The 19,624-nt window shown below is 38.8% G+C and overlaps 2 protein-coding genes across 3 annotated transcripts in view; one reads left to right on the forward strand and one right to left on the reverse strand.

Moving 5' to 3' along the window:
• Positions 1 to 19,624, forward strand: part of LOC113037346 (exostosin-1) — a 346,739-nt gene that overhangs the window by 143,842 nt on the left and 183,273 nt on the right. The window lies entirely within an intron of this gene.
• Positions 8,236 to 10,440, reverse strand: LOC113037347 (zinc finger BED domain-containing protein 1-like). The gene is made up of 2 exons (XM_026194327.1): positions 9,329 to 10,440; positions 8,236 to 9,164 (listed from the first exon to the last, which is right to left on the reverse strand). The coding sequence occupies exons 1-2, from the start codon at positions 10,201 to 10,203 to the stop codon at positions 8,489 to 8,491; spliced, it is 1,551 nt and encodes a 516-aa protein (XP_026050112.1). The 5' UTR covers positions 10,204 to 10,440; the 3' UTR covers positions 8,236 to 8,488.

Genomic DNA, 19,624 nt, shown 5'->3' on the forward strand with positions numbered 1-19,624 from the left:
GGGTTAGAAACATCTGGAAGCCCCACCTCAGTGTTTAACTCTACTTTTTAGAAGTTCTTTTCATGATTGGTCTTAGAAAATATTTTGTGATTTGAGATGCTTCTGATTTTCATGAGCTATAATCATGAAAAAGATATAAAATAGTTTGAATGAATACAAAATCTTTAGATAATTTAGATATGGTTGTCAGATCTGGATAAGGGTCAGCTAATGCTAGTTTGCCCATAATTCACTGTGATAACAAATGGGAAACTAATGCTGGCTATTGAAAATGGGCATAAAAAGAATGCACTAATTGGACAAAGCTAAACTGAACAACTGTTTCCAAGCACTGTTTTTTTTTTTACCATGGACGACCGTGGCTCAGGGGGGTTGGGAAGCGTATCTGTAACTGCAAGGTTGCCGGTTCGATCCCTGGGCTCTCTGTCCTGGTCGTTGTGTCCTTGGGCAAGACACTTTACCCTACTGCCTACTGGTGTTGGCCAGAGCTTGCCTCCACCAGTGTGTGAATGCCAGAGTGAATGAATAGTGGCATTGTAAAGCGCTTTGGGTGCCTTGAAAAGTGCTATATAAATCCAATCCATTATTATTATTATTATTACTAAATCCAAAGTTGTTTTAAAAGAAAATCGTGTCACTTGGCAGCCTCTGGACAGTGGCTCTGGACATTTATTTTGGGCTGTTATTTTAAAAGATGATCTTTAACTGTATCTTTTAACTGTAATAAACAAAACAAAACAAAAATCTACATGTACAAAATCACCAGTCAGATCTGCTGACATTGCTTAGACATTGATGACATTGGTTAAAAAAACATCTTAATAGGCTTTTTTTGCCCTGTGAATATATTTACCATCAGCTGAGCTGTTGTGGAATCCTTTGATGGGTTTAAATTCAGGAGTCTTTGAGTTTCAAGTCTCTCCAGTCTAATATTGTGAATACTGAACAAAAAAATGCAAATCTCTTACTACAGTGGTGTGAAAAAGTGTTTGCCCCCTCCCTGATTTCCTTTTTTTTTTGTGTGTTTGTCACACTTAAATGTTTTGGATAATTAAACAAATTTAAATATTAGACAAAGATAGAAAAAGTGAACACAAAATGTATTTTCTAAATGAAGGTGCTTGTTAAGGGGGGAAAAAAATCCAAACCTACGTGAAAAAGCGATTGCCTCCTAAACCTAATAACTAGTTGGGCTACCCTTAGCAACTGCAATCAAGCATTTGCGATAACTAGCAACAAGTCTTTAGCAGCACTGTGGAGGAATTTTGACCCACTTTGCAAATTTGTTGTAATTCAGCCACATTGGGTTTTCGAGCATGAACTGCCTTTTTAAGGTCATGCCACAGCATCTCAATGGGATTCAGCTCAGAACTTTCACTAGGCCAGTTCAAAGTCTTTATTTTGTTTTTCTCGTCATTTAGAAGTGAATTTGCTGGTCTATTTTGGATCATTGTCCTGCAGCAGAACCTAAGTGTGCTTCAGCTTCAGGTCGCCAACAGATGGACTGACATTCTCCTTTAGGATGTTTTTGTATACAGCAGAATTCATGGTTTCAATTACTATAGCAAGTCTTCCAGGTCCTGAGGTAGCAAAAAAGCCCCAGAACATCACACAACCACCACCATATTTTACTGTTGGTATGATGTTCATTCATGATTTTTGGCAAATATGAGATGAGCATTGATGTTTCTTTTGCTCGTCACTGGTTTTCTCCTAAAGCCTCTCATATATGTCATTTTCGCCCAGTCGCTTTCTTATTGCTGAATCATGAAGTCTGACCTTAACTGTGAAATGTGAAGCCTGCAATTCTTTCATGTTGTTTTGGGTTCTCTTGTGACTGCCTGGATGAGTTGTCAATGTGTTCTTGGAGTAATTTTGGTAGGCCGGTCACTCCTGGGAAAGTTCACCATTGCTCTTTGTTTTCTCCATTTGCGTATAGTCGCTCTCACCGTGGCCCGCTGGAGTCCCACAGCTTTAGAAATAGCTTTGTAACCTTTTCCAGTGACTTTGTTTCTCAGGTGTTTCTTTAAATTGTGGTGTGAAGTGTTGTTTTTGAGATCTTCTTGCTTGCTTTACTTTCTCAGACAGGTTCTATTTAAACGATTTCTTGAGTTAACAGGTCTGGCAGTATTTAGGCCTTAGTGTGTTTAGTAAAAGTGAACTCAGCTTTCAAAAAAATGTGGTCACAGTTAATTCATTTAACAAGAGCAGCAATTACTTTTTCACATAAGACCAGGTAAGTTTGGGTAGCTTTTCTCCCGTAATCAATGAAACCATCATTTAAAAACTGCATTTACTCTGCACTGTAATGTAAATTTGTGGTCAATGATCTGAAGCATGTAAATATAACAAACATGCAAAAAACCCTAGGAAATCAGGAAGGGGGCAAACACCTTTTCACGCCACAGTATAAGGGAAAGTTCCCCTAATAATACATTTTACATTTGAGTTTCTCACATTTGACTCAGTTTCGGGTCCAGCCTCAAGTGCCCATTGAGGAGCAGCAGTTTTTTCCCAGTTTTTAAAATGATTTTAGCCCCTGAGGTTGGCACTTTCTGATGTAAAATGGTAACTGCACAGAAGTTTAATCTGTGTAAGTCCAAGGTTTAGGCATACTAGAGTTACAGTCTACAGTGTAGAACAGGAGGAACGTGAAGATGACATATCCCCGCGGCCTGTCTGCCCTCGACGGACAATGTTTCGCTCCGATCAGCAGATCAAGACCTGATCACTTTACATAGGGATGCATTGTAACCTCTGTAACTACACACACGTGTACACACCTACAGAATAGCTGGGGTTCAGGTCAGAAGCAGATATGCTGGAGTCTGCTGCCCATCATAGCTGCATTGATTTCCTTTCTCCTGCGTCAGGCTGTCTTGTCAACAGACTCCTCTAGATGAATTATTCACAGGACAGCCCTGCCAGGATCTGTAAATAAATACTTAACTAATATTGGCCTCTACAACCCACAGTGCTCAGCTTACTGTGAGGGGGGCTTTGAAGGAAAATGAAGACAGCAACACAAAATTGGCCCTGAAGATAAGTTTTCATCCATCCTTGTTGGAATCTGTTAAGTGTTTAATCGCTGGCTTATTTGTGGTGATCTCAAACCGCAATAGTGTTTCCTCCCCTGATGCTGTATAATCAGAGTCTTGGTAGAATTGATTACATGTATAGTGCTAATTAAATTATTAAGTCAAACAAACTGTAGCTTTGTTATACTGTTGTTTTTTACATCTCAATAGACTGCGCGAAAACTATTTTTCACATTAAAGGGAAACAACAGATAACAAATTATATTTCCTCGTCTTGCTGATCTTTCATAATTAGCAAGAGTTCGTAATGCTGATGAAATGTAACTTTGAAGGAAGCATTCCATCTAATGCAAGTTATTTTTAATATTTAGAAGAAGAAAAAACAAAAGTGTGACACATGTTTTCACACTCGAGGCACAAATCACTCTTCTTCACACTGTTCTTCACGCAATACTCAGTGGAGAAATGACCATATGGAGCAAAGTGTTAAACAACATTCACAGGCTTCTGTCTGTTCATCAGCCTTCACACAGTGTGTATACCAAAGCAAAACCCACCTTGAGGCATTTTTGATGCTGTATCAAGCAAAAACAATATAGCAGGAAAAGAGCATCATTAGACTGGCTGTAGAGTAGCTCTAATTACACTAATGGGCTCTCTTGAAATGTATCTCTCCCTATTTTTAGGTGTGTCTACAGTAAAATCCTCTTAGGAGCTTTGTGCAGCATATACAATAATAGTACACGCGATAATGATTAAATAGTGCCCTAACATAGACATTATTAAATAAAGCCCATTTCTTGACTACTTCAGAGCAAGCAGAGATGCTTCGCTCCAGTGGCTTTGTTACCAGTTCACAGAACAGCCACCTTTAGAGGCAGATCTCTGATAAGGCCAGGCAAGATGTCAGAAACCCATGATGTCTTTTTTTCAGATGTCTGACTCCTTAACCCAAAATGTTCACCAGTCTTCCTATCTGACACTCTGTACACTTGTGTATTTTGTCTACAGCCATGTAACGTTTTCTTCCACTTTCCCATAACTTCCTTTTATTCCAGTTTTATAGATTTTAGACTTCTGGACCACAAAAAGTGCTAAAGTTTTAAAACTTTAAATTGCTTTCTTTTGTTACAGACAATAGAAGTAGTACAGGAACAATGAAGAAATGCAGTACACAGTCAGCCATCATGGAGAACCCAGAAATCTACTTCACACCAGTACAATCGTCCTCATTTTGTGGCTTTTTATCTGAGTAATATGTAATACATAGTAAAATGACTGTGTTAGATTGTAGATTGTTTTAAAAAGGGGGGTGTGCAGTCATGTTATGATTGCCACGCTTCATAGGTTTAATCTTGCAGTGTGAAGCAGCAGGTCTTAACCCCGATTTGTGACCGTCTTTCATTTTATGAGCTTTGGATTAAAACATCTGCCATGTGGTGTATGCTACACATAACGAGGTTTGTAATAAGATCAGCCTGCGTGACACTGGGATCACAGCTATTTCTCTGTTACAAAGCCTCTTTCCTCTTTTAGACTTTCATCTGAGCAGACAGATTTTTTTCTCTGTATGGATTTGGTGGACTGACAGAAGCAAAGGAGTCTTTTTCTTTCTGTCTTCTCAGTGTGCCACTCTCTCTCTCAGCGTCAAGCTTAACCATTTTGTAAATGACATGTTAGAAAAGCATTGTATTGTCAGTAACATTTTTTTTGTTAGTGCAGCTGTGTACACTCCCTTCATGATGAATCAACTAAAAGTATCGTTTTTAGGATTCAAGTCAGTTTTTCGCCTCTCTATTGTGTTTAAACTTTGTAAGACTGCTGGCTTGACTGCATTTGTGCTGATACTGTATTGCTTTCAGCGAATGACCAGTGTGAACTTTCTTTTATGGCTTTGTTATGTGTGTGCACATTTGCGTTTAACAACAGATAAAAACAGATATAACAAGACGCATTTTTCCTTTATGGCTAACAGTTGACAACAGACCTCCTGCTGAGATTTTAAGAAACTGGAACGATGACTCAAAACTTACTTTAATCGCTTTACACAGCATGAAGAGATTGTGTATGTGTTTTAATGTTTCTGTGTTGTAACTCACTGAGGATTTTGCTCCTTGTATATACCAAAGAAGCATGGATAATTTTTTACCACAGTGTTGTCATGTCTTTGTGACTCATTGAGGTAAAATCCCAGTCACACAGACCAGGTGGCCAGTTGGTGACCTCTGACAATATCTGGTTTGTATGGTTGGCCAGGTTGGTGATTGAGAAGATTGTTCGGCATCAAAATAAAGGTTGCCTTTCAAAATGTGTAGGTTGCAGTAGTCCAACTGGTCAAGGAATACACGTTTCTCTACTGATTGAAGGTTTCCAGTCTCTAGGCCTATGTGACTGAAGCCTAACAAAGTACATTTTAACCCTTTATAATGAAATCTATACTGTGCAGTATGGCCAATTTGTGTCTTTATGTCAATTCCAAATAAGAAGTTGGAGTTCATTGCTGTTCTCTATGTAATGCAAAAGCATACATTCCTCACTGAGAAACTGAGACACTACCTCAGTGCCTGTGAAGGTAAGTTCCTTAGCAGTATGCTGGACTACACATTATCTCAAGAGCTCATATAGTCCTCTGATGCAACAACAATAACCTGAGATACATTTATTCCTTTTTGATGGAGAAGGGGAAAAGGGACTAACAAGTAAACGTATCTGTTAGTAAAGAGGAAAAGTCTGTGTGCAAAAAGTTATAGAGCAAATTTGTTCAGAAAGGATAGCAGCATGTCTACAAGTGAGAATGGCAAGTGAATGCTTTTCATTCAGCATGACGTCAAAAAAATGTAAATTTTTGTAGGCCTAAGGTATTTCTGTCAAGTTGTCTAAAAGTTAAACATTTTGTTGCCCAGTGTTAAAACATACAGGGAGCTGAAAAACAGTGACGATACAAAGACAGAAACAAAGTCTGGAAAAGAGAGAGATATAATTGCTCTGGGGGATTGTATCCGCATTCAGCCACTACTGGGGAGATTGGTGACATCCACCATATTGATTAGTGCATTTAATGCTAACACACACACACACACACACACACACACACACACACACACACACACACACACACACACACACACACACACACACACACACACACATCCATGCTGGGATAGCACAATGTGATTCCATAGCCACTCTCCCAGTTCCAAACCTGATATGCTTTAGCTAATTCTACACTTCTTTTCTACTTCTTTCTTCTACTGATATGTTTCTCTGTGTCTTCTTTACTTTACACTTTCTTTCTAACTGTATGTTCTGTACAGCTGGTCTCAAGGTGACATAGAGAAAAACCTGTTAAAAAGAAACTTTCAAGTTCATCAAATTGTATTTAAGTCAGTTGCTGGAACGTAAAATCCGTGCGTGGACATTACACATGACTTATTTAGCTGTTTTGAAATGAGGCATAATGTGGGAGGAGTCAGTCTGCCTGAGAAACCAAAAGACACTGAAAGCTCATATTGTAACAATCTGTTTATCACAAAGGCAACCCACCCTAAAGTGTTCCCTACTTTACCCTCTCAAATAATTTATGCATCATTCAGTAAGACTTCAACCAAAGTTGTTACAGTATGCAGCAGCACACTGTATGAATTGAGGAGTGGACCCAAAATCTAGACACAAAGGAACATGAGACTAAACTTGAATATTAACAAAAGGCAAGCCTTTTAATATGGCTAAAAGGTGGGGAAACAAAAGGCACATGCACACTGGGGAGAAACTAACTAGAACTAAACTGGGAAAACTGAATGCTGAAGACAAAGAGCAAAACCTTGAATGTGGAAAATCCTGGCGACATGGAAACATGTCTCCTGACAAAGACTGAATGAGAAAACACAAACCAAATACACACAGGAGGATAATGAGGGAATGGGGAACAGGTGGGAACATAGCTGGGACAAATCAGACCTAACAAGACAAGGGGAAGCAAAACTAGACACAATGCACATAGGGCAAGGACTTTCACAATAAAACAGGAAACAGAATGTAATGCAGACATGACAACACGAACTTGATAACATAAGCAGTGTTGGTCAAGTTACTTGAAAAAAGTAATCGGTAACTAATTACTGATTACTTCCCCCAAAAAGTAATCCCGTTACTTTACTGATTACTTATTTTCAAAAGTAATTAATTACTTGGTTACTTTTTAAAAACACGATTTACAATCTGAAGAGGTGATAAAGCGATAGATCTTTCAGCCCAATTCTACTTTTTCTACATAATCCATCATACAAAATGTAATCAAATGGAAAAGTCTCTTTTTTTAACTTGTTTTATCAGTTTTAATCTTTTAACTTTATGCATCAAGCAAAACATTTAATTATATGCAACATTCTCTGACTTGAATAAATTAGTTTAACATTTAAACCTATTTTCTACACATTCCAGCACATAAAATAAAATATTTTTTGTGTTTACACTCACTCTCACAGCAGAAAATAAATAAAGTCAAAGACTCAGCGGTCCTGTTGCACTATTTTCACCTGACACTAGCAAAACTAGTGTCTGTCCGTCAGAGGATAGACTTTAAAGTTCTGATGCTGGCCTATAAAGCTCTGAATGGTTTAGGACCAAAATACATCAATGACCTCCTGACCCAGTATGAACCATCCAGATCCCTCAGGTCATCTGGATCCGGTCTTTTATCAGTTCCCAGAGTCAGAACCAGACACGGAGAAGCTGCATTCAGCTTTTATGCTCCTTATATCTGGAACAAACTCCCAGAAAGCCTCAGATCAGCTGAAACACTCAGTTTATTTAAATCCAGGTTGAAGACTCACCTGTTCTCAGCTGCATTTGAATAAAGCACCAAATCCACACTTTAAGCTTAAATTTCAAAACTTACATTAACTACTGATTTTATCTACTGTTCTGATTTTATCTGTTTTGATTTTATATACTGTTGTTTGTTTGTTTGTTTGTTTGTTTGTTTGTTTGTTAATTAGTTAGTTAGTTTATTTGCTTGTTTTAATCAATTTTAAATAGTGCTGTCAATAGATTAAAAAAAATTAACTAACTAATCTCACAATTTTCTGTTATTAATTGCGATTAATCTCAATTACTTTATTAATAGCCTGGCTCCAATTACATTTTTTTTATTCTTTATATTTTAAGATTGTAACAGACATTTATGCAACACAATGAAGTAAATGCAGAATAAACACAAAGAATGTATGCTGAAATTCAAAGAGAATTTTAATAGTTTTCATCAATCTTTAACACAGTGAAAACTTACAAAAAACCTTTAAGGCCATCAACAGTGACTGAACCCAGGCCTACAGGTTAAAGTGAATATCATAACAATAAAGGGTGCACAAAACTCAGTATTTAAAACACAAAAAGACACAGCTGAAAACCCAGAATGTTGAACATTTTTCACTTCAAAGGAGCAATCTGGATTAGTCCTTCTTTGCACTCAGCCAGTTACTGAGGCAGACTATTCTGTTTACATTGTCTGATGACAAAGAAGCACGCTTCTTTTGAATGATGTGACCTGAGAGTGAGAATAATCTCTCACAAGGCACTGTGGTTGCAGGGGTTGACAGGTACTTGCGTGCAATAGGTGCCAGCCTGGCATGTGCTCCTTCTCTCTTTAACCACCACTGTAGTGGACACTCTCCTATGTCAATTTTGGGCTCTGCTTTGTACAGATTCAGACAGCAGTCTATAGCATCTTCCTCTTCCTCTGTATCTGAATCAGGAGAACCCAGCAAGCAGATGGACATCTTGCTCTTCTTTGGTGAGGGTTCCTCTGTTGTCTGAGCAGATGGTTGGTGTGCATCCGTCTCTGACATCAGAAGGTCATGTACTGATGCCCACACCTCTCTTCTTTCATCTTTGGAAAGGCATTTAAGATCTTTAAACCTGGGATCAAGGGCAGTAGCAATCTTCAGCCATGTGAGATTGCTGCTGTCCCTCCGCTGAGCTAGGTCTGTGGTAAAAATCTTCTTAAACCTCAAAACGTAGACTGGGTCATCATCTGAGGGCTCCATAATCCTGAACAAATGACACAAGGCTGGCAACACCATGGAACAAGAGACATACCGCTCTCCTCCCAGCAGTTCGGTAACATATCTGCAATAGAAAGATCAAGTCTGTATTTTTCTATTAATCACACAGAGACAAACATAAAAACTACATATGAAAATACACAGAGAGGTGGAGGTGGAGAACATACTTGAAAACAAAGCTAGAATGCAAAGATAGACACACAATCATGAGAAACAAAATGTATTTACCTGCAAGGTTCCAGTAGTTCCTCCAGCTTTTGCAGTCTGTCAAGCTCCTGGTCAGTCAACATAGTCACCTTGCTGTTTTGTTGAGTCAGGATGGTGGTCAGCCCAAATTTGTTTCTCTGGATCCGCTTGATCATCTCTAGGGTGGAGTTCCATCTTGTTGGAACGTCCTGAACAAGCGGTTCTGTTTGATGTCCATGTGCAGCTTCCTGTGCCTTTAATTCCTGAGCGTTTGCTGGACTTTTCCATTCGTTTGCAACATTCAGAAAATGGTCAGCACACGCCTCAGCATAGTGTCTCTCTTCAGTTTTACTCACTGTTAGTGCAAACGATTGCATAGTCCAGTCGTTATCAATAAAATGCGCCATGACCCCCAAGTAATTATCGTTGTTCACCGAAGTCCAGTGGTCTCCGGTGAGAGCGACATTCCTTACTTGCACAAGCTTGCTGGACTGCTGAGCCCTCTGGTCCCCATACAAAGTGTGCAGTCTCGACACAATGGTTCCTCTCGAGGGCAGATTGTAACACTCATCTCCTGATGCAGCACGAATGACTTCTCTCAGTCCATCATCTTCTACTATGCTAACTGGTCGGCAGTTTTTAGCTATCCAAACAACCAAGGAATTGGTTACCTTTTCTCTCACATTTTTTGTTATTCGTCCACAAGCACCATACTCCTGAAGCGTAGACTGGCGAGGTCCCGTAGAGGTGGATTCAGTTGGGTGTTTTGCTCTCAGGTGATACGCCAGTGATGAACTGCTTCTGTGGTACTTGAATTCAGCGTTGCAAATTGTGCATCTTACTCTCGTTTTGTCCAACAAGCCATCAGGCAACTTCTTAAAGAGAAACTTTCCACCCAAAAGTCCGCCCTCGTCCATGCTTGCGTGTGTTAGCTAGTGTTAGCTAGATAGTAGCATGGTGTCACTTCTTCTTCTAATCATTTCTGTCAGGCCAAACGCCAGCATAGCACACTGTTGCCCCCTCCTCCAGAGGTGCTCATGAATTTAAAGGTCTTAGATTACACGAAATTAATAAAAAAACAAAATCAGCGTTAAATTTTTTTAATGCATTAAACATTTCGCGTTGATCTTAACAATTAACGCGATAATTTTGACAGCACTAATTTTAAATCATGCTTTTTATTTGTTCTTGTTTCTAATGTCTCTGTAAAGCACTTTGAATCACCTTGTTGTTGAATTGTGCTATACAAATAAACTTGCCTTGCCTTGCCTGTAAAGCAGGACTGCGGGAGGCGGAGGTTTACCCTGGTGCAGGTGTGCCACGGTCAGTTGAAGAATCCGCGACTTTCTCTGTGAGTTTCCCATTACGTCGTTGCGCACTCGGTGCTTGCTTGGAAGTTTAGGGTTTTTTTTCGCTGTAAAAAGAAGTTTTCTTCCCACGCACGAAGGACACTAATGTTTTTGTCACTTTTTATGGAATCAAACTCAAAGTAAGGTCAGTACTTCCACGCTTTAAACGCTGCACGCTCATACTCTCTCCCACAATCGATATGTGATCCATTGTTGATCTGCACACAGCTGTTGTCACTAACGGCGCACTCGCTTACGTCACTGTCGTGAGACATTCTCGCAAAAAATCACGGTTTTAGTAACGCAGTAACGCAGCGTTCCTACGGGAAAGTAACGGTAATCTAATTACCGTTTTTGCAATAGTAATCCCTTACTTTACTCGTTACTTGAAAAAAGTAATCAGGTTACAGTAACGCGTTACAAGTAACGCGTTACTGCCCATCTCTGAACATAAGACAAACAAACATGAAACACATAAAGTTAAACTTAGATATAGTGGAAGAAAACACAAGGGGAATCTAATAAACAAATGAATTTAACTAACCTAACAAACTTAAACATAAACATTGACATCCAAATAAACTAAAACTTAAAACGCTGGGTCAACAGACCCGGGAATGTGACAAAAGTGGCCTTAAACTCATTGGGAAAGTGAAGTCCCAAACCCAGGATCTGAGCACTGTTTTCCCCCAAACTTCACTACAGTCACACCCTGCTGGCCATCAGAAAGAATGCAGGGTTTGGCTTAACTTTTCAAACTTAAAATGCATTCATCTTTTACACAGAGATGCAGGGACTAGATTGCCCTTAACAGTACAGGTATTTTATTTGTAGACAGCAGCAACTTACTACATTACTTTGTATTATTAAAATGTATAATTGTGTGCTGAGTCAATTAAATAGATTCGGTTTATTGAGATAATTTTGTATATCCATGTACTCATAAAATTACTTATATTTTAAACACTTAAATAAAAAATATTATCAAGAAAAATATCCAGATGTGCTTCCCGGAGACATAAAAATAAGACTATGAGCATTGCTTTTCTTTCATTTAATATTTACATATTTTATCCGTGTAGTAGGATTGAATTATTATTTTAAAAAACCAAACAGATGAAAAATTAACCTTTATGTGGCCACAAGTCCACAATCACTGGCTGGTGACAATTAGCTGAAGTTAGCACAAGCAAAATAAGTGGTTTGGAGAAGATGAGGAAGGACAACAGACATCACGTTAATTGACCAGGGGAAAACTGAGGCCATAAATCTACAAAGGCCAATGTGGGAAATGGGTAACACGAGGGTGCATCAGAGACAAATCAAGGAATAATAAGATAAAGGAAGCAAAGCAAAACATAAGACACAAGGGACAACCCACCATATGTGGCAAATGGTTATTAAGTGAGGCTGAGCTTTTAAGGTCCATTGCTTTTAAGGGTGCACAAGCTGATCCAAAAACTTGAACCATGAAGCAAAACTAGTGTCAAACATGTTCTCGTGTGTTGTATTTTCCCTGCTTTTGTTTAAAAATCCAACAAGTGCAAATTATCTTTATTTCCTAAAAGACCAATCATGTAGTCCAGTCATGATGAGGACAAGCATGCCGAACATCTGAACAGCGGAAGACGTTTGAAGTTATTCACTGTAACATTTGTGTGTAGCTGGCAATGAAAATCACATGAATGCTAATGTTATGATATCTGATCTTGAGCTATTTTGTGAGCATCAAGTGAAGTCTGCAATATGACTAAGTTAGGGGTCAGGCACCTGACTCTACTTTGCAGCCGAATTCATATTGACTCAGCTGTCACTGTGACATACAGACCTCTCATGCATTTGTTATGCAGATGTCAGGACCCTTGCTCACAGTATGACTGCCTCTTTCCTCTCTGCCTCCCTGGTTTGGTGAACCCTCCTCCTATATTAATGACATGTTGATAAAGAGCTCTCCCATTACACCCACACCCATCTTTAACCTTGATGCTGATCTGTGTTTGTGTGCGTCTGCCCTCTGTCATCACTCTTCTATTATTTACCACGCGTCTCTGTCTGGGAAGGGCTTGTGTGTGAGGCTAGCAATCGCTTCTAGGTAAACAACCACTGCCAATGACACGAATGACCCTCACACACACACAAACGCACACACACACATACCTTACTAACCTCATCCCTTCTCTGACCACATCTCATTTCAGATCGATATGTTTTAAGCGAGGCCTAAAACAAACTTTGCTTGCATGGCTGCTGTGTGTGTTTGTTTAATTTCATGGAGGATGCAGGTGTCATTTTCCAGGTCAGTCTATGGTGCCCTTTAGGTTGTCTTCAGGTGACAGTGAGAGATATCCATCCTCTCTATCTGTGACACCTCAGTATGCCTGCATGTCTCTTTCTGTAGCCAGATTAGCTGCTTCGGGGTTGGGTATAGATTTGTTTACATACATGCACACAGACTTTACATATAGAAGATTCATTTTAAAGTTACCTATATGTATAGATCTTTTGGCAGTGTTATAGAAAATCAGCCCTATGGGTCTAACTAATTATTTTTTTCAATCATAAGACACAAGCAATCCTCTGTGAGGTATTTTACTATCACTTCCGTCACTATTTAAGTTTATAAAATTGAACTGACCCTTTTTACTTGTTTCCCTGTAACTCATCCAGTGCAACTGCCTTATTTCCTTCATGTTTGTGTGGCTGTCACATGTTCAAAAAGGAGGGAAATGCACACATAGACCATTACATTTAATAGGGAGACACATATGCTCAGTTACTACAGAATGAATGACCAACAAATCAAGAAAAACTCATATGTAATCAGTCATTCTTCAATACTTCCCTAATTACCCTTGATTTAAGACTTTATTATTGATAATGATTTTCTTCTACTGTAGAACGGTCTGGGAGATACTAAATAAGTGAATCATTAGGTAATGAGTAATTCATAATTAGCGGTAACGTGATTATCTCCCCATTTTCTTTATGAGTTATTCCTTATTGACTCTAATTCAAACACTGAGCATCAACTGTTCATTCATTACAAATTACTCCAACATTTCTTATTCTTTGTGGCACCTCGAGTAAAGTGAATCATATTTACTAGTAGGGATGGGTACCGGTGTCCGGTGCCATGATGGCACCGGTTCTGACATAAACGGTAGTAACCAGCAGAGGTGGGACCAAGTCATTGTTTTGCAAGTCTCAAGTAAGTCTCAAGTCTTTATCCTCAAGTCTCAAGTCAAGTCTCAAGTAATGTCAGGCAAGTCAGAGTCGAGTCTCAAGTCACTGGTGTAAAAGTCCGAGTCAAGTCACAAGTCTGAAACTTTGAATTTCAAGTCCTTTCGAGTCTTTAAAAAAAAAAAAAAAAAAAAGCATGTTGCAGTTATGCTAAATGTAAATATTAGACCATGTAATTTTAAAATCTGTGTTTTTCTCAACACATGACAAAATAGTGAACTTAGAAAATATACACAAATTGTGAAATTGCACCTCTTTAAAATGCAGCTCAATTAAACCTAGCTCCAAGAATAATTTTCACCGACAGTTCTGAGATAAGCTGCATGTTATTCTTGGATGATCTTAAATGATTTTTTTTTTTAAATATCATTTAAAAAAAAAACTGCATCACCAACGTAGCCTTGAAAACATTTGCTAGTTAGATGAAGTCAGCTATCTCATCGTAGCATATTTATATGCATATTTATAATCATACGGTTCTTGGAGTGAGTGCATACACTCATGAAGTTTAGTAACTTCAGGTCACTGCAACAAGCCCAGGTACAGTTTACCGACGGATGGGTGCAGGACCTTGAAATGCACCGTGTAGAACGAAAGACCATCGTACGTATCATAAGTTTACCAGTCTCACAAATCGTCGTCATAAATACACATTCATTAACCGTTTATTAATAGGACCTTTGAGCTCAACGGTAATTAATTAGTAGTGGAAATAATTTCTGGTAGCGTTACAGAAATGTAGCAGTGACAATAATACTGTATGCTGTAATCGTACTGGGCAATTAGTGATACAAAAAACCTGTTTTATCCTGTGAATAAAAGTATATGTTTTTGTCAATGTACCATAATAACAGAAGCGAAACGCAATATTGTGTCAGGACAATTCACTATTTATGCACAATAAACAAAGGAGCATAGCGCGACAATTTCTGTTCAGCGCCAGACTTGCTTGTAACCTGTATCACCAATTATGTTAAGAAAAATGACGTATTAACTACAACAGCAGACTGACCTTTGTGTAAATGCTTGGAGCAGACTAACCTGTGAGCTGGAGTGTTCTGGGACGTTATATTTGATCTTTGAATGGCTGCAATCCAGGCCACCCGTCGCGTCTTTGTCACTTCGGAAACATGGCTCGAACAATTTCTCTTCAACGACGTAATCCGATAACAACCGATCTCTTTACCCGTCGGCTTCCCGTGGCTGTCATGTGACCGGCTATTGCAGTTAATGATACAACAGCTTCTTGACATTTTTGTGTTTCTTTTTATCGCTGTGTGACTGATTTCAATTGAAAGCTTGCGTGCGCTAGTACCTCTTGCCACGAGTTCCCAGAATCCTTTGCGGTTCTACCCGTGAATGACGTCACATTTTCAATCTCTATATAATATGCATGTTAAATTTTATATTTGGGGTAAAATATCAAGTCTTTTCAAGTAAACCGGTTCAAGTCCAATTCAAGTCCCAAGTCATTGGTGTAAAAGTCCAAGTCAAGTCACAAGTCTTAGAACATTTTTTCAAGTCAAGTCTAAAGTCATAAAATTAATGACTCGAGTCTGACTCGAGTCCAAGTCATGTGACTCGAGTCCACACCTCTAGTAACCAGACCGAAAAGCAGCGCACATTTCGGTGCTTTATTTCGGTGCTTTTTTTTCCTGAGCTGTGATACACTTCTAGCCAATCATTTTACGTGTCCGAGGATAGTAGGCGGGCCCAGGTACGTACGTTCTTTTATGCAGAGCTACAGATTAAAAATGTCCAAGGCGAAGCGGTCAAAAGTCTGGCTGTACTTCACAGCAAAATATGCAAACTCAGCAGCCTGCAACAAGTGCTTTAAGCTGATACTGTGATACTGTCAAAGGAGATAACACCAAGAATCCGATGAAACACCTGGCGACGCATAGCGTTTTTTTTAAAAGCCGAGAAATGCGCCGTATTTGATAGCTTGCTGCGAGACCTCACACTGTGCACGTCGGGTGGGTTGCCAGTTATCGGACCCGGAGCAACATCCCCCAAAAGCCCAAAGAATAGAGTCCTGGCCCCTAGCCCTGCCAGTGTAGCAGAAATGATGAGGATGATGATGCAGCAGCAGCCGTTCTTCTCTGCGTGCGTAGCTTAATGTTGTTAGTGTGTAATTTATGTTGAGTAGGCTAACCACGTTATTACATTAATGCAGGTAAGGTGAACTAGCAAACATCATCATAGCTACATGCGGCTGTCTTCTTGTTTGATGGCAGATACTCCCTTCACCCTGGCCAAAAAGGCTAAAATGACCAAAGAAAAAGTGGAAAACAGGTAAACATAAGAGGTTTTTGTATAAAGTTTGTGTTTGTCCATTGTTTAAGCACTGCTTCCAGCCAAGAGTGATACCATATATGCCACATAGCTGCAGAAAAGGCTAACATTGTTATCTTTTTACAAAAAAAACAGCTGAACATGAGAGGTTTTTGGACAAAGTTTGTGTTCTCCATTCTTTAAGCACCGGTTCGAGCACTGTTTAAGCACCGGCACCGTTTCAAAAGTACCGATTTGGCACCGGTATCGGATAAAACTATTGCTAAAAATTATTGCTTATTATATAATCCTGGATCAGGAATTATCAGGGTGTGATGAGTGTTTCAGGCCAATCTTTTTTTATTTTCAATTCTTTTATTTACTCATTCTTTCATAATTACATGTTACTGTTTTCCTTATTGTAAAGCAACAATGAAAAAAAGAATCTACCCACAGTCTGCATCAATGATATCACGACTTAAAAAAAAATATCCACACACGATTAAACTGTTGATACAGCCTAAGGCATGGTGCTGTAGACAGACAGACAGATGCTTTATTTAAGGGAAATTACTGTGTTACAGCAGCAGGATAAAGAATAAAAACACTACAGTTTACAGTAAATAAACAGAGTTAAAGTACAAGGAACATAGTGAGGGCCTTATGCTGTAAGAGCATGGAAATGTAAATATATAACAGTGATTTTAAATTAAAGAAGAGTAAAAAAAATAAGGCTGGGATTGTGCAGCAGAGTATTAGGGTAGGGTGTTTGAGCTTAAAACTACTGATAACCTAGCAGCAGCTATTTGCAGCCAACCTGACTTGTGTCTGATGGTTTTTTGTTTTTTTTGTTTTTTTTACCAAAGCACACCAAAAGAAAATATAGAGCATCTATTATCATTTTTTAAATGTGACAAATTATCACACATCAACGATCATGTTTCATTCTGAGCTGAGCGTTGACAAGAGTTCAGTTGTATATAAACCATAGTAGTACTTCAGCATGAACATTTTGATTGAGATGGTAAAAAAATCGTAGGCCTTGTAGCTTTAGAATCAGAATCAGAAAGGGTTTTATTGCCAAATGTTGAGCAGGGTTTAAGGGTTTTAGCTGTATTTTGTGAGTCAAAAGTAAAAGCATTAGAGACCTTGGTGTTTCCATAGAACACAAACCAACATTGAAACTCTTGTACTACCATGAAAGTGGTCACTTTAAAGCACCTGAACCTGAATACTGTATTCTCTTTGAGGCCCACTCCAAGAGCAAAAGAGACATTAACAACGACCCTCACTAATGCTAATCTTCAATAGGATTGTTTGTCCATTCATATCCTTACTGATCATGTTTTTCATCTACCTTCTTGTCTCCAGTGTTTTTCAGACAAACAAAAGATACACAATAAATTAGTTTTATTATGCCAATTCCAATTAAAAACTCACAAAGACAGCTTTAATTAAGCAATAACTCTTAGAATCTGATATGTATTTGATGTGAAGACTCACACAGCGACCTGGGAAGATAGCCGGGCTGTGGATTACTCAGAAAAAGAGACTCTAAGTTAGGTATTGTGGACAGTTTTTATGCGCTCCACCTACTGTACGACTCTGCATAAATCATGTTTTTAGCTCACACAATGTGTGTGTGTTTGCGTGAAACTGTCTGTGTTGACAAATGGTGTCCATGTGGACTGATGTGTAGAACTGCTCGCTGGCTATGGTCTATACTGAGCAGAAACCACAGGTAGCACAGAAAACTGCTAAACATTTGGTGTTTGAAGCCCCAAAAAGCAGAAACATCACCATCATCAAACTTATGAAGAGGATTTCCTTATCATCACTGGAAATAATAATACAAAATTAGATAAACATTTCCCTAGAAAAAACACAAACAGTGTTTGACTTTTAAAATTGCTGTTTTGTTGAGTAGTGCTGTTTGAAATATTGAGCTTTTTTAGATTTTCAATAAAACAATTAGACCCCTGCTTCTATGATTATTTGTAATTATTATTTTGTTTGCTTATGCATTTGTTGATTGCATTGCAAACCCAATGCTACAGAATGTAAGAATCTAAGGCATTTCTTCCAAACCAAATAGCTTTAAGCTGGTGTCAGATTCAGCATTCATAATGTGGCTTCCAACTAAGCTTTTGTCTTTGCTAATTGGAAGAAGAAAATATGATTAGATTTGAGATGAGGAATCAATTTATACTGTATATTTCTTTCACTGAGTGTTGAAAATGTTGAAATATGCCGTGTACACATCATTAATCAGTCTTTTTTATTTCAGCAGTCATTAGTAAGACTTCTTCACCCCAAGCCTTTTTGCATGCCTGGAGGAGGCAGTAACGCTTTGTAGTGCGTTACTGCTCTTTGTGGACCGACAGTATTATATTGTTAATACTGTCCTCATTCTAGACAATACATTTTTGTAAATTCACAGCATGATGCAGTACAGTATATGACCTCCTTATCCTGCACTAAACTGCCTTGTATTTTATGCAGCCTTTAAATAACACAGTTAGCACCCTAATTTCTGTTGTTTGATATTTTAGTGGTAACAAAAACACACACAACTTCAAATCATGGGCAGCACGGTGGCATGGTGGTTGGCCTCACAGCAAGAAGATCCTGAGTTTGACTTCACCATCTTGCCCAGGCTTTTCTGTGTAGAGTTTGCATGTTCCCCCATGTTTGCGTGGGTTCTTTCTAGGTACTCAGGCTTCCTCCCACAGTCCAAACACATGCACTTAGTGGGGTTATGTGATTCTAAATTACCCATAGGTGTGACTATGAATGGTGTCTTTCTCTCTGTGTTAGCCCTGCGACAGATTGGTACCAACTACCTGTGGTGGTTGAAGTAGGCTCCCGATCACCCACGACTCCTTAAGGATAAGTGCAAGAGAATGGATGGATTGATGGATGGATGGTGCAAATCCAATATCTGACTTAAAAATTCTAAAGGAAAAAAAGTGAGCTTACATGTAAGTTTAAAATTTTCAGTTTTGGGATTGTCACTGAGCAGTCTTACCTCTCCAGATAAATTTCCTTCTTCCTCTTCGCATCTATCTTTCATTCTTTTGTCTTTCTGGGAAAAACAGCACCTGTAGCTCTACCTAGCAGATACACTGTGTAACAAACTGCACAAAAACAGTTGATGTGTTTGCTGATGTTTGTTGAGAAAGGCTGCATTGTAAATGACAGGTCGCTTAAAAGCATTATGCCATTTATGCTCCCTTAGTGTTGTCTCTATTTAGGTCCAAAGACCTTGATGTGTAGAGGTCAGGCAATGAGTGTGAATTAATAACTTTCCCCAAATGTGTCCCCAGATCTGTTTACTCTTGCATGGAGCTTACATGTCTTTCCATATCTTAGCTCAATGTATCGCCACTGAGCCAAATTATGCACTGGCAAAAGACAGTTTATCAAATAAAATGTTTCTCTAGAGTGATATCACATATTGCTGGCATATTATACA

Source organism: Astatotilapia calliptera, chromosome 15, assembly GCF_900246225.1.
Source record: "Astatotilapia calliptera chromosome 15, fAstCal1.2, whole genome shotgun sequence".
Classification (NCBI taxonomy): domain Eukaryota; kingdom Metazoa; phylum Chordata; class Actinopteri; order Cichliformes; family Cichlidae; genus Astatotilapia; species Astatotilapia calliptera.

Excerpts from the sequence above, each read along its gene's own strand:
- LOC113037347 (XM_026194327.1), bottom strand. The coding sequence starts at position 10,203 with ATGGACGAGGGCGGACTTTTGGGTGGAAAGTTTCTCTTTAAGAAGTTG. Across the intron at positions 9,165-9,328 it reads GAACTACTGGAACCTTGCAG|ATATGTTACCGAACTGCTGG; the intron begins GTAAATACATTT and ends TTTCTATTGCAG.